At 36.0% G+C, this 16,112-nt stretch overlaps 1 protein-coding gene and 1 non-coding gene across 7 annotated transcripts in view; both read right to left on the bottom strand.

The window, feature by feature from the left end:
- The window catches only part of Znf131 (zinc finger protein 131), a 30,221-nt gene that overhangs the window by 13,521 nt on the left and 588 nt on the right, over nucleotides 1–16,112 (bottom strand). For 3 of the 6 annotated variants that reach the window (XM_046456335.2, XM_046456338.2, XM_046456337.2), the window contains exons 2-4: nucleotides 15,532–15,670; nucleotides 14,389–14,490; nucleotides 6,070–6,214 (exon numbers count right to left, since the gene is read on the bottom strand). In XM_046456335.2, the coding sequence (XP_046312291.1) occupies nucleotides 6,070–6,214; nucleotides 14,389–14,490; nucleotides 15,532–15,655 (371 nt within the window). In that variant the 5' untranslated portion in view covers nucleotides 15,656–15,670. Of the gene's footprint in view, nucleotides 1–6,069; nucleotides 6,215–12,204; nucleotides 12,271–14,388; nucleotides 14,491–15,531; nucleotides 16,075–16,112 lie in introns of those variants that run through there. The other 3 variants (XM_046456336.2, XM_046456340.2, XM_058583092.1) reach the window with 3 other exon arrangements.
- Trnat-agu (transfer RNA threonine (anticodon AGU)) lies at nucleotides 8,010–8,081 on the bottom strand. Its single transcript has one exon. It is a non-coding gene; the product is annotated as a tRNA-Thr (tRNA).

Genomic DNA, 16,112 nt, shown 5'->3' with positions numbered 1-16,112 from the left:
CCAATTAAAAAGGTGGTAAAAATCTCTCTCACTGAGGCTGATGTGATCAGCAAAGACAACACTTGGGCTCTGGAAGGCACTCATGTCAGTATCAAATCACTGGCAAGAGTATGAATGATGGACTTGCCCTAGACTTTCTCCTCACGTGACAATGCAGTGTATAATTGCTAAAACATCTTGTTACACTTAGCCTAGGGCCAAGTGGTAAAGTCAATACAGAAACTAAAGGAGAAGGCTACCTTTCTAGGAATTTGCTCTGTTGTCTGATTCTAGAAGAGGCCCTGGATAGATGGGTACAATGATTAAGGTCAGTACTAAAGAATGGCCACATCCTACTTACTGAAATTCTATTAATAGTAATCTTGAATCCAGTATGAGAAAAACGAAATGGATCAGGTCCCAGTCCCTACTGGTATATTAATCAAGAGTGACCAATGAAGTGGTATTGTCATGGAAAATTTCATCAGAGGTCAAAATCATATAAAAATGAAAATATCATCAGGAGACAACTGTCCATGGATTGCATGTCTTATAAACAAAGGCACTGAGAGCCTTTCACCTTGGACCAACAATTCAAGATTGCTCATATAGCTAAGGGCTTTAAAAGATAAAGCCTGTCTTCTTCCAGAGTTTAGGTAGATTTACTTATCATCCAGTATAATAAAAATAATGTGCCCTCTAGGACAAAGGTTTCTTAAAGTTCAGGAACTGAACTGCAACTATACAATGCAAACCACTGAGCAGAGCACACATGTAGGCCCTGTGTCATCCCTATGGGAATTGGGGCAGGGGCAGAAAAGGAAAACTGATAGAAACATGGATCCCACACTGTTTCCTGTGCTATAAGTAATCAAGTCCTTTTTCTTTGAATCAAGAGTTTCATGTAATGTACTCAAACTGGCTGACCAACTTATTAGCTTGCAAATACGATAAAACCTTAGACCCTTCAGAGTTCTTGATGATAATTTAAAAAGCGGGCAGCAGATTTGACTAGAACTGATATGATTTGAACTTTGCCAAAGAAAATAAACAGATGGCAAAATGCACGTGAAAAAAAATGCTCAACACCATTAGTCATTGGGAAAATGCAAACAAAAACAACTATACCTCCAACACCAGCATGGCTAAAATGAAAAAAACCTGATCATACTGAGTAGTAGCAAGTCTGTGGAGCAATTGGAACACTCATATACTATAATGTATAATGGCACAACTTTTGGAAAAGTCTGGTACTTTCTTCAAACATTAAACATATATTTATCCAGTTATTCCACTCCTAGATATTTGCCATAAAAAAAAATGAAAGCATGTCCAAAGAACTGCACACAAATATTCATAGCCACTTTATTTGTAAAAGCCCCAAACTGGAAAAACCTAAATAGCTACTAACAGTTAAATCAATAAATTATGGTATACTGCCCAGCAATAAAAAAATGTTATCTATATATACACACACAACAATGTAATAATTACAGTGAGAGAAACAGATAAGTATATTTCATATTCATGATTACATACATAAAATTCTAGAAAATGTGAATTAATCTATAGTGACAGCAGGTCAGCATGACGAATGAAGATAGGCATAGGAGAGAGAATGAATTAAAAATTGAGAAACAGTGACGGGTGATGAATATGTTCATTATCTTAATAGTGATAATGGCTTTACCTATATATCTGCCAAAACATATTTATGTGTTAAAACTCAAACAGTATACTTTAAGCGTACTTATTAAATATGAAAATGAAAATATCATCAGGAGACAACTGTCCATGGATTGCATGTCTTATTGAAACTCCCAAAATATTAAGACCACAATGCTATACCTATATATACCCATCAGAACACTTAATGCAGAAGTTAGCAATCTCTGACCTAAGTGCAGCCTGTTCTATGTAAACAACTTTTACTAACATAGCCACATGCATTCATTTATATGCTGTCTATGGATGCCTCCATGCTACAATATTACAGCTGAGTAACGGCAGCAAAATCTACATGGCACACAAGTCTAAGATATTTACTATGTCCCTTTAAGAAAATGTCTGCTAATGTTTTAAAAATAAACCTCAACAATACCAAGTGTTGATGAGAATGTAACAAAACTGAACCCCTCAATGTTATATAAACAGTAGAACCACTTAAAAAAACAAACAAACAAAAAAAAAACTTCCAAATGGTTTCCCAAAGTTAAACATATCTTACATTCAGTTCTATCCTATTTCTAGATGTTTACTAAGAGAAACAAAATCATATGCCCACTCAAAGACTCGTATATAGCAGTGTTATTCTAACCTTACAATTCTAACAGTTAAAAGCAATAATAACTTAAACATCATCACATAAAAAAAGAAACTGTGGTATATCCATATTATGGATACTCAGTACTGAGTAGTACAGATACATACTGAGTAGTAGAGATACTACTCAGTAATGGAAAGGGGCAAAATATCACCACACCACCATGCACAAATCTCTAAAGTACAATGCTAAAGGAAAACAATCAAATGTGAAAGGCTACACGCTGTGAGTCTATCTATGTGACTTTTACAGGAGAGTGCCACTGTACCCAGCCATCTATATGACATTTTAAATAAGGTAAAACTACAGTAATAAAAATCACATCTGTAGTATTCAAGATCAAATAGAAGGAGTCAACAGAAAACCTTCTAGGGTTATGAAAATGTTTCTGTATCTTGATTGTGGTGGTGGTTACACCAGTATATACAAAAAAAAAAAAAAAAAAAATTGAGCTGGATGAAGTGATGCACACCCTAATCCCAGTGACTTGAGAGGCTGAGGCAGGAGGATTACAAATTTTAGGCCAACCTCACCAACTTAGCAAGACCCTGTTTCAAAATGAAAAAAGGGATGGATGGTGCAGCTGGGATGTGGCTCAGTGATAAAATGTCTCTAAGTTCAGTCCCTAACCCGCCCGCCCCCCCAAAAAAAACAAAATTCAAACTCTACAATAAAAATGGGCAAATGGTTATTACATGTAAATTATACTTCAAGAGGCAGGGAAGAAAACAAAATTTATATGGCAACTGATACTTTGTAACAAATAACAGAAACCTTCTCATACAGTTTTAAATAAATAATTAAGCAATTCCAGAAAAGCAAAAATAAGGCCAAAGTATGTTTTTAAGTGTCATTTAAAAAAAGTTCACACTATATTCCAAAAACAATCCCATATTGCAAATCTAAGACAAGTACTTCATGCACCTTCTGTATCTGCAAAATGGTTACACAATAATCTTTTCAACAGTGTTCTCTTTAGCAGCCAAGTTAAACACAAAATTTTTATTCATAAATTATTTAGCTTGTTAAATCTATGTCTTTTGCTCTGATGGGGATAGCCTGTTAATTCTATATCTTTCTTTTTAAGGACCCATATGACTCTCAGTTATTGATTATGTGGTCATTCCTCTGATGACAAATACTGTTATTAATAGGAAATTAATGGCTCACTTTGGAATGCTCCAATTCCCTAATAAGTTTCTGATTTAACATCAACTCAGTATAATCATTTGGAAGACATTTTAAATGACAAACTCAACTTGCATGGTATCAATAATACAAATAATTACGATTTAATTGAAACTAAGCTATGACTATGACCTGGCCACTCACTTTAAAGAGCCACCCCTAACAGAAAGATGTTAAAATGAGAAAAGAAACATGTTTCCTTTAACGAAGCAGTTTTGTTCAAGTGTTGAGGTAAATTGTAAATTAATTCTACCAGTCTTCTTATGCTAATTTTAATGAGTATAACCTAGTGAACCCAGATCCTTGCTCCAGAAATAATTAAAGAATAACAAAAGTGCTGCTACCCAACTTTAGTTCAGCTAGTATTTAAGGCTGAATGGCCAGGCAAGAAGTAGTTTTAGAGGTTCCTGAAAGATGAAAATGTATAACTCTTGTCTCAAAGCAGTTGAAAACTAAAGGGAAAATATAAGGACAATAATAGTATGATTATTGCTTAAGCAGAAAATGTATAAAGATAAAGTAAAAATATAGAAGTATCTAAGTCAATCTGCTTGGCGCTGTAATGTAAAACTTTAGAGAACAAGTGGCTTGCTCTGGACTGAGAATAGAAAGATGAGTAAGATTCTGTCAATGAACAAGCAGGGAGAAGGCATTCCAAGCAAAAAATAGAGCATATGCCATAATAATACTGCTATATGGCATTCACTGTTTTAAGTGCTTTACACGTACGAATTCAAAGGACAGATCTAAAACAGGATAACAATATTTGGAGATCTGATCTCACTTAAGAGCTTATTCTTCAAATAGCTCTAATCATAAGTCATTTATTAAAGACAATCAACACTGATTGCTTACCACTGCAGCTACTGAGGTGGCATTACCAACTGGGGCTCCCAAGAAGTTGACCAAAAACTTAAAAGGAAACGGATGGGTAAATGTGATGTCCATAGGGAACTCTGAAAAGCTCTGACTTATTACAGGGAATGTAGAAGATCACACATAAGCACAAGGCTGGGTGCCTGCCCCAAAAAGATCTTTGGAGGCCCAAAGCTTTGTCATCTGATCTTGAGGTTCTACACACTCAGAAAGGAGAGGCTAAAGCTGAGTTGCAATGGAACACAGGAAATATAGCATCACACACGGGGGTGGGTGGGGTTAAGACTCTCCCTGTAGAATATCTAGCTGGTTCAGGAAACAATTCAACATGTTACTATTATTTTTACTGAATAGCACAGATGGTCGTAATTAACATAAGGGTCTTATAATAAATCCTCTAAAAGGTTCTAAATAAGCTATACAACATGAATACCCAATTGTTTTTACCTTCATCTTCCAAAGACTAAGTATGTGAACTTCATTAAATTTCTCCCAAATTCAACCTGGCCACCGTTACAAAATATGTTCCACTGTTCTGCTGCCAAGAACTTTCCCTATGGACTGACGACTCACACTCATGAGCAACAGAGGTCATACAAAAAACACTTATTTCTTCAAGATTTAACCACATATCTGATACTGACACATCCATTTACATTCCCTAGTCTACCTTCATTTTAAGAAGGGATGTCCTAATCAGTCATCCCTCAGCACACACCTCTATTTTGCTACCCAAGTTTAGCTCTCTTTATAGGAGAGTACTAATCTGGTTTTGACTGAGACACAAGCATTTATCTATCATTCACAAATTTTATTGAACAACTACTATGTCTTAGGTGTTACAAATACCAAGACCTTGTCAGAAAAAATTGATTTTAAATTGTCTTCAAACTAATTAAAAGAAATGGTACTTATGGACAATTAAGGCCACACAGTATGGTAGACCTAGGATATTAAACCAGGGAAAATGACTCCGGAGCTCTTATTCTTAGTCATTATCTTAGATTGCTCCTATTCATTTTGTAAACATGTTGAGGTCTTTGTTCATTATAACTCCTTAATGTTATCTTCATACCTCCTAAGAGGAATTTTATGTTTTAATACCAGGAATGGCTCCTTGGAGCAAGTGATGAGACAATCCTTAAACAATGAATAATGTAACTGAATACTAGGTTTTTTTTTTCTTTTCCTTGCGTTCCAGAACTCAGAGCTAGATGTACCCCACATAGCAAGTATATAGACTTAAAATGGAATGCATTTATGTTATAATTCTAATCTGCTTATATCCATACCCTAGCCCAACCTATTTATTTCATCTTCACCAATTTTCTCAGTGATTTTTAAACAGTACTGTGCTAGCCCTTGTAAGCCAAACCCTTTATGGAATATAGCATGATATGAATAATTTATAATTTGAATCAACAAAACAGTTTACAGGAACTCACAGAACTCTGCAAGGGGCTGCCTAAACTTCCTTTACCAAAAATACTACTTGACTTCTTAGCAGTTTTCAAACAATAACAGTAAATCAAATGCAAGTAAAAGAACAATCAATCATTATCTAGAAGAATTTTATAGATCCTTAGATATTCTTAATTTCAAAATGTCGGTTCTTTAATGGCATGACACATACTGCAAATTTTGACTAATAGGGTGAACATGCCTGAATATAACTATCTGTACCACACTCAAGAAATAATTACCTGACTTCAAGGGCTTTAATAGCTTCTAGCATTTGTAGAAATTCTGCTGCTTTCCATACGTCATTGGCTTCTTCTTCTCCTTGTATCATTAGTTTTGCTGTGTATGTGAACTCAATTAAATGACGAAAGGCCATTTTACTAACACCTGTAAAAAAATATGTTCATTAGTATGTATTCACATTAATTCAAATCAACATGAATTAATATAGTCAATTACAATATGTAGTAAAGAAAAAAGTGCTTGCAATTTGATTACCAAGTTATTTAAAAAATTTCCTAGAAAAATTAGCATTAACAGCATAATTCACATGACAGCCACATACCAACACTACTAACACCTCCCAATTGCTGAGGCTGGCTTGGAACTTGAAATCCTCCTGCCTCAGCCTCCCGAGCTGCTGGGATTATAGGCGTGTACCACTGCAACCGGCAAAAAAGCTTTATTAACCCACTTAAACCCCAAGTGTTCAATTCTGTGAATATCTCAATGAAATTGACACTATTACATTAAAAGAGGTTGAAAATCATAATCTACAGTTTGTTATTAATTGCAACTATATTATTATATAATGATATTACATAATTTTTATAAGTGTTCCACATCTGGGACAATGGGACAAAATGTACTTTTTTTTTTTTTTTTGGTATCTATGCTTTTCATGTCAAAAGCATGAAATGTTTGCTTTGCTCATGCTTATTATGAGATGATCATGTGATTTTTATTATTAATTTTGTAAACATCATATACCACATTAATTGAGTCCCAGGAGTGAATCTCACCTAATCATGGGGTATGATTCTTTTAATATGCTGTTGAAATTGGTTTGTCAGCATTTTGTAGAAGACTTTTGTATCTATATTCTTCAGAGAAATTGGTCTACAGGTTTTTTTTCTTGGTGGTTTCTTTATCTTGCTATCAAGAAAATGCTAGTTTCATAAATGAGTTGGAAGTGTTCCTTCCTTTTCAATTTTTTGGAAGAGCTGAGAAGGACTGAAATTAACTCTTCCCCTTCCTCAAATGTTTGGGTGAATTCAACAATGAGGTCTGGTCCTGAACTTCTTTGTTGGGAGGTTTTTGATTAATGACTCAATTTTCACAGTATGTCTCTTCAGACTTTCTATTCCTTCATGATTCAATAACAAAACCTTCTTTAATACTTCCCCTACATTTAAATGTGTATGTATCTGCTCTGATGATTACAATGTATGGACATCTCTTGACTGTAACCTAGTTGAGAAATAATTTTAGATTTGTACATTCACCTTACAGTGCCTATCAGTGCATTCTAAAATTCAGAACACAAATCAGGAATAAATGGCAAAAGTTATTTTCAAAATTAGGCTTCTATGATTCCCACTTTTCAATTTTGTTTTCAAAAATTGAGGTAAATCTCTATTTCTGTATACTTCTTAATCCTATAAATTATTGCTTTAGCCTGCTAAATCAAGACTACAGGGAATTATTAAAACAAAGGAAAAACTAAGTTTGACAGATTTTTAGATTAAGAAATGCCAAGTCCAAACTGCACAAAACATATATAATTACAAATGACAAAAACAATTATGTTCTTTGCAACTACTTTATACATCTAAATGTGGTCTATGGGACAATGGTAAGAATATTAGAGGAATAGCCACAAAGTGTTTAAAGCAGTACCCTGTATTTGTGTAAAGAAAGGATACCACAAAGGAAGTCAGAACTTTCAAGTGTCAGTACCAGTTCCTCCACAATCTGACATGGGACAAGATAATGTCTGAGCCTCAGTATACTTATCTTTAAAATGTCTGAAAACAATGTGAACATTGAAAAGCACATAAAATATACTAATAAGTTTCGTTTCCAAGTAAGCAAACTAAAATTAAAAATAACTGGATTCATCAAAGGCTAATTTTACTTGATTCTTCAATCATTTTTTCCTTGTCCTTTTTGTTTTTGCTTTTGGTGGCGCTAGGGATTGAACCCAGGGCCTCACACATACTAGGCAAGTACTCTACCACTGAGCCACACCCCCAGCCTTCCTTGTTGTCATCTTTGTATCATGCTTTCTTTATTATACAAAAGTAGCCTATGTGAAACACAACTAGGTTTTGCTGTCTTTTAGGGAGTTTGGACCAAAAATTAAAATGCACAACAAAAGAGCTTTATATAAATGTTTACATATTTCTTAAAATAGAATGAGATTTTTAAATTTTTGTTTTAATTGTAGTTGAACACAATACCTTTATTTATTTTTTATATGTGGTGCTGAGAATTGAACCCTTTGCATGTGCTAGGCAAGTGCTCTACTGCTGAGCCACAACCCCAGCACCGAGATTTGAATTTTTAATCAAAACAGATATACTTATATGTATCAAGACTGGCTCAAAATACAAATATTAACAGAATCCTTATAACTATGAAATAATTTATTAAGTGATAAAAATTAAGATCAATCCCAGATAGTCTTACCCCTAAATCTATGGTAAAATTTTAAATAGGATGTTGATGGGATAAAGATTTTAAACTTTTCCTTCCTGGTTGGAAAAATGTCTGCAATCTCAGTCATTATAGGTCTACGATCTTTTACATAATTCTATAGTCCCCTAAATTGCTCTTTTTGTCTGTACCATGTATACACATAACCCTTCTTGGTTATTTTATGCGAAGGCAGGTGGGTCGACTACTGCTTATTCTTTCAGTTTATATCTTGACTTTCCCTTGTGTGCATGTGTAGTTAAGGAACTCCAACCCTGCACATTTTAGGCAAGGTTCTACCACTGAACTACATCCCCAGCTCCATATCTTGACTTTTGTTAAAAAATCTTGGGGGTACCAAGGATTGAACTCAGGGGCACTCAACCACTGAGCCATATCCCCAGCCCTATTTTGTATTTTATTTAGAAATAGGGTCTCACTGAGTTGCTTAGTGCCTCACTTTTGCTGAGGCTGGCTTTAAACTCGGGAGCCTCCAGCCTCAGCCTCCCAAGCCACTGGGATTACAGGTGTGTGCCACTGTGCCTGGCTCTTTATGTATATATATAGTTGTATATGGACACAATATCTTTATTTATTTATTTTTATGTAGTGCTGAGGATCGAATCCAGTGCCTCACACATGCCAGGCAAGTGCTCTACCACTGAGCCACAGCCCTGGCTTAATATATTTTTATCAGAAAGATTTTGCTGAATCCTTGGGTTTTCATATTAGAGATCTGTACTATTTTAGATAGAAATTTTTAATACTACCAAGAATCTCATATTAGGATTATGTCATTTTTTCTTGTACAAGTCCAAAGGTCTGTTGACAATCTTCAAAGAATACCCTCTATCTGGAGAAGTTTCCACATGCCATATACTATTAATAGAGCATGTCAAGAACTTCAATATAACTGTGGAGAATTAAGAGCACCTGCTCCTTGCAAAATCCTATAGACATTTTTCTCTTTTAACAACCAGCACTATTATATTCAGGAAAACAAAATCTGAAGTTAGGAACAGAAAGTCATCAAAGGAAAATTTCTTTAAAGAAAATGAAGTGTTTACTGTTTCTCTTGGTTCATCTGTACATTAATCTCTTGTTTTTTAATCTATCCATAGATAGATTAAAAAATAGATTTACTGAAACATCATGACACTACTGATGTTCCCTAATGAATTTCATATAGCCTCAATACATTTTATACCTAAAGATTATTTGCTTAGTATTTTGCAGCAAAAGTAGACAGCCATAAGCTCATTCCTGCCTATGCAGCATCTTCAGCTGTTATTTTCTTCTGAAATTCCTATCCTTATCAATCATTTAAAGTTGGTCATTATATAGAGACCCAACAGTAAATCAACAGTGAAGTTTATCATCTGGAATCTGCTCTTACTCTCATATTTCCTATTTATAGAACATATGCTTATTCCTCTCACTCACCATATACTGAATCAATGACAAACCTTGATTAGTATCTTTATTGTCTCTACTATTCCCAAACCTCTTAAAACCAAGTTTCCCTACAAGTTTGTCAATAAAATTTGGTCAGAACATAAAGCTCTTTACTGTCTTTTTCCCACTTAAGTAAATATCAACATGTTATGCTTCAGAAATACTAATATTCGGTTACAGGATGTTACCCTAGACTCCACTGAGAATATGAATATAAACTGAATTGCATTTAGAAAATTTTTGAAATTTGGAATTGTGAGAAATACATCTGGCCTCCAAGAATTTGAATAAAGAACTGTGGAGGTTGTTTTGTGGATTTTGGTTGGTCAGACTTGCTGAGCACTTAAAAATGTTGTTTCCCATCTTTGGAATCACATCTGGGATGAGTATTTTTTATAAACATCTCAGGTGCTTCTTATGTGACCAGCCCAACAACTGTCCTATGAACAAACAAATTAGTTAACATGAACTAACTGATAATACCTGCCCAGGTAATTGAAGTGATAAATGACGTATAGTTGTGAAAATATTTTATTCTATCAGGACTAGTTTGCTAATTTACAAATCTCAGGTCTAATGGATTTTCTTACCAATCCCTTACCCCTCTCATGGAAGTGCACAGGAGAACACAATTTTTCTGGGAGTATCTAAATAAAATGTTAATATGAGCACCTTAATCTGAGTCTTCTCCCTGAGAGCAATGCTTAAAAAGAGTAAAAAAAGGGTAGTATCTGGCATTTCCCTATAGTCTTAGGGAATTCTTCCAATTAGTGGGGGAAAAGTCCTACTCAACATGTACTTGGATGTTTGTCTTTGATAGTAGGGGCTAAAATATCTGGACATGATATTCTAAGATTTGCCATTAAAGAGAAAACAGGCAATTGATCTGTGGTTTTAGGAAAAGTAGAAAGAGAATAAATTAAGAAAATTGGAGTCTCAGTCCTGAACCAGGGAATGAATAAATGTTGAAGACTGGATGTAGTGAATCCAAGTAGCAAAGCTAAGCTGGTATACAAACTGGCTTCAAGGGCAACAATTTTATTTAGAAGCCAAAGGTGAATTCAAGGTTCTAATCAAAGGTAATTTGCCACCAGGAAACCAGAAAACAATGAAAGAGTTCAGCTTGTATGTATAACACTGACATCCACAAAGGATTTTACAATTCAATTTTTTAAACAAAGGTCATCTGCTTCTACAAAATCCTATAAGGCAATGGTCCTCAACATTGATTACACATTGGAGGTCCCAGTGCAGTGCAGCTCAAACTCTGTTCATAGAAATTACTGGAGGATCTTGTGATTCAGTAGGCCTGGGTGGAAACTGAGTCAATGGCTCTAACAATGTCCCAGGTGATACCCACTAATTACTAGTCCTCAGAAAACATGCTGAAAAACAAGGAGTCAAAAAACTTAAATACAGGTATGTAAACCACACCCTTGAAAGACCTATTTAGTTGATCTGAAACTACAGCCTAGATGTTGGCATTTGTAAAAGTTCTCCTGGTGTTTCTAATGTACAACTAATTTGCACTGCTCCAAGTCACTGTTATAGATGAGGTTCCAGTTCTGGCTAAGATAAAGTACAAGCATGCTCCACCCAATTTTGTCCATTAATTACAACTAAACATCCTGCAGAGAACACATAAAGCATACATATAAGGACTATGAAAATAGAAGTAGATTAGAAAGAGAAAAACTCAAAAGAGCAGAGTTTCTTCCCACATCTTCCAGGTTAGACTTGAGAACCCAAATCCCAAAACTGAGCAGTGGGTGGAAACAGAAAAAAAGCACCAAGCTACAAAACGAGAAAAGGGGATAATTGGGGAGAGGAGTGGGGAGGGAAAGAGACTTTGTAATTTTTCTTCTCTCAGCTATGCCTCAGGACAAGTCCTAGTTCTAAGGCTGCACATATATAGCTGATAGCCAATTAAACTATTAAAAGTTCTTTTCTCTGCCAAAGGAACGAGGTGATTTGAAGAATATGGAGGGAATTCATGTTTTTCCTCTACGTTTTCTGCCACCACTTTGTCCAGGAAACAGATCCACCTGCAGGAAATGTACAATAGCACACAAGCTAAAAACCCCAGTTTTCTAAACAATGAAAAGGAGCTTCTGGGAGCTTGAGTACAGAGGAAATCATGGTAATGAAGGAACTGGAGAAAGGTCCTCTCAATCCATGTATGTGATCTAAAGCTCACCTGCAGAGTTGCACTGACCCAAACTTACAATATCAATGGCTTTGAAAACTGCATTATGACATGACTACCAGCCAGGTCGCAGGAAGGTTTCTGTTCAGTCCCATCTGGAACCTGGACAGCACTATAAAAATTTTAAAAGTAAATTGGAATTGGATCCACAACCCAGGGTGCAGCCTGAATCTAACCAGACAGATTGCCTCTTAAAATAAAAATGAAAGTCTTCTCCATAGGATTTTTTAACAGCATCCAGTCTTAAAAAGTTACATTCAAAGTGTCCAGGACATAATACAAAACCATTTGATATATTTTACAGATTAAAAAAAAGGAAGTCAAGACATCCAAGGTCACATAGCTGACAAATACTAAGACCAGGACTAAAACTCAGCTTTTCTAATTATGCGTTGAGCACTTTCTCTATAGCCAGGTAACTGATAAATAGAACAGTTAAGACCTTAAGACATGACACTGAACTAAACTCATTCTTTAAAATCTGCACAAAAACCACAAAGAGTGCTTTTTATATTACTTTATCTGTCTATAACTGAAATACTGAAGGCTTCTGTGTCCTGTGATATTATGGACATAACAAGACAAAGAAGAGAAAAATCCCAAGGTGACAAGTTTTCAGAAAAGGGCCTACTACTCCAGTGCTACTCTCTCCACTAACAATAAGTACTCCAGCAGAGGCCACTTATTTTTAAAAATTTAATATTCTGCTTAGAAGTTATCTTTCATTTGAAATCCCTATCTAAGGTAGACTAAACCTCTCATTTTCCCTCTTCAGTGATGCCATAAAACAGTAACAGTCTCTAATACTTTTTGCAGTCCTTTGCTGTTGCTATCACATTTTCAACTTCATTAGAGTCAGCTTACTCATGAATTCTGAATTTCTAGCATCGAATATAATACATAATTAGTTTTTTAATATTATAAATAGCTTCCACTTATTAGGCTTTGACAATGCATCAAACACCATGCCAGACATTCTGCACAGGTTATTTCAATTAATAATTATAAGTCTGTTAATCTCTTTTCAAATGAGGAGATCAATATGTAATTGAGGTAAAGTAACTTCTTAATATTCAGCAAACATCAGATGAATCAACTGTTGGATTTCTTGCCCTATAGTAAAACAAAAAAACATCTAAACAGCTAGATTCTCATTTTGGTAAGCTCTATGGATTCCCATTATGCCTACACTCTTTCCATGACTGAAAAAAAATAATCTAGCTGCAGATGTATCAACTGGAATATGCCAAAATAAAAAGACATTCTTAACTCCCTTAGGCATCAAATTTTTCTAAGGGAATGGTGTTCCTAGGCAACCCATTCATAACAAAGAATATGTATATAGTGAAAGAGATATAAAACTAAAACCCCAAAACCCTGAAATAAGATTCTGTATTCATGTATACAAATAGATTTATGCCCCACTGTTTGGATTTTGACAGGAGATGAAACAGGGGGAGAGAGTAGCAACAAGAGATAAAATCATGGTAATTAACAGCATAGACAATCTCTTGCTAGGTGGACAACCTTGGGCAAGTAACCTTTTGAACTCTGTCTCCTCTATGTATATTGGAAATAACACCACTTACTTTTAAAATATTAATGTGAGCCTCAGAAATATACAAACTACATGGCACAATGCTTGGCACTTGGTAGGTTATTAGAAAATGTCAATTACAAAAAAAAAAAAAACCACTTTTTGTTTCAAGTTAATATCTAACCGATGATTCCTTCCCTCTTAAGACATTCCATAGAATTTTTTCTGAATGCTACCTGAGTTCATCATTCCTAGCCTCTTCCATATCATCGCAGCCCACTTCACCTTGTGCCTGTCATCTACATCACTGTTAGTACATCATTACCTCTGTTAATATAAAGGCCTCTCCTATAATTTACAGTATCCCCACCTGTCTGAAAGATGGTGATTTAATTTTTATGCATAATTTCAAGTCAGTGACTGGTTTCAGCAGTGGAAAAGCCTTTTATTGCTCACTAATATCTACTATCTAAAAGTTTTCCTGGCAGATCATGCTACCAAACCATTTATTAGAAGTAAAGATTCTCAAAAGTCTCAAAAGAATAATCTATCTAGCTGCTCAATAAGGAATCATTGATGCCTATTCTCCATGATGAAAGGTAAGAGTCTAAAAGTTAAAGAACCAATTATGTCCACTGAAATATTGCACATAAAACGAAAACGTACCTTCTATCTCCACCAAAGGTTCCTGAGTAAACTCCTGAAAGAATTTGTAGAAGAACTTACTGCAAGCAGCCAAAACAGCCTTATGGGCCTTAAAATGATGTCCTAAGGTGGAAAAAACAAACAAAACATACTTATGCACAAAAATCAAATGTAAAAACTGTAAAACATAAAATATAAAAGTAAAATAGATTTTTTTTGCAACATAATATCTGTATAAATTATTGAACTACAGTTAGAATATGGTCAGCTCTCTTGGCAAATTTTAAACTTAATTAAACAAGAAGTCAAATTTTTACTCCAAAGACAATTAAGTTTTTATAAAAGCCCACTTACAATACTAGGTAAGGAATTTTCTAGCTCTTTCTATGACCATCAATTATGAAATAAGACGTCTATACTACTCAGTGAAATTGCTAAATGAAGAATCCAAAAGATCACACAGCATTTGGAGACAAAAAAACCGTAAAATAAGTATAAGCACAAAGTTTGATGTGTACGCAATAGCAAATGTTTTAAAAATGCATACTATGTGGTAACTCAATTTTGGTGAACCTATAATAAATAAAGAACAGCTTGCTTTGAAAAGTCTCTGTTTTCACTAAACAGAAAAGATACTCAAGCTGGGCTTGTCTCCTTTATGACAATTAAGACTGATGAAGCCTTCAACTATTTGTGGGGGACTCCCAAAGAGGATCTCTCACATTCTCCATCCAAAACCATCTGAAAAACCAGAAACCTATACTTCCCAAATGACTCCTGTAAGAGGACTTCTCAAAGCAGCTTACCAACAGAAGACTATCAACCAAACATTTTTAGACATTCTCATCTATTAACCAAAAATTCTGAGATGTAGTCTATACGCCAAACTTCATCATCCTGCACTCTTGCGTGCAATGAGAAAACTTTAACAGGATGCAAGAAGTTAAAATGCGATGAATACCAGGCTATACTGAAAGAACAACTGACCAACCAGATTTCTGCAGTACGGTCTATGCGAGCAGACACTGACAAGTGTCCTCCAGTTTCAGTGCACACCATCCAGACTTTGGTAGGGAGCCCAAAAAGAGTAGGGGGAAAAAGGCGGGTGGTGGAAAGGGAGAACTGAAGCCATAAATACGCTCCTCTGACCACTGTCCTACGTACCATCGACTATTAGTGTGATATCGGTAAATCGATCCTGCTCTCGTTGTTCATTCAATCGGTCCAGAATCATTTTATGATGTTCAGGAAACTCCTGAAGGCATTCCATCGTCTCTTCAGCCTCCATGGCCTTCGCGTTGCTCTACAAAAGAGGAGCATGATAATGTACACCCATGAGCTCGTGCTGGGAAACAAAACCCCTAAAGCACAAAACAACGAAAAAACAAAACCCAGGAACATGAAAAGAAGGGGGGGGGAGGGTGAGGCAAGAGAGGAAGGCGAGGGAAGAAAGAAAGGCGAGCCAAGTAGCTGCCGCGCGTTGCGGGCCGGAGCCGCGGCCGCGGGACTCCGAGCCTGACCTAATTGGAGTCGGGAGACGCGAGCTGGAGCGGGGTGGGCACAGCGCCGGAGGCTCGGGGCGCCCGGGCGCGCAAGTCCGGCAAGGGAGGGAACCCGACAGCCGTGGCGGCGCTCTAACGGCCCTCCAAGCCCTTCTGCCCCGCCCGAGCTCCCGCTGCCCCAGGACCCGGTCCGGCCCGCGGCCCACAACGACTCCCGGGTCGCCTCTCCCTCCCCCGCCCTCC

Source organism: Marmota monax, unplaced genomic scaffold (assembly GCF_021218885.2).
Source record: "Marmota monax isolate L192 unplaced genomic scaffold, Marmota_monax_Labrador192_F-V1.1 WCK01_AAM20220418_F8-fsc00037, whole genome shotgun sequence".
Lineage (NCBI taxonomy): Eukaryota > Metazoa > Chordata > Mammalia > Rodentia > Sciuridae > Marmota > Marmota monax.
Note: the sequence above shows the minus strand (reverse complement) of the source record. Positions and strands in the feature narration are given on the sequence as shown.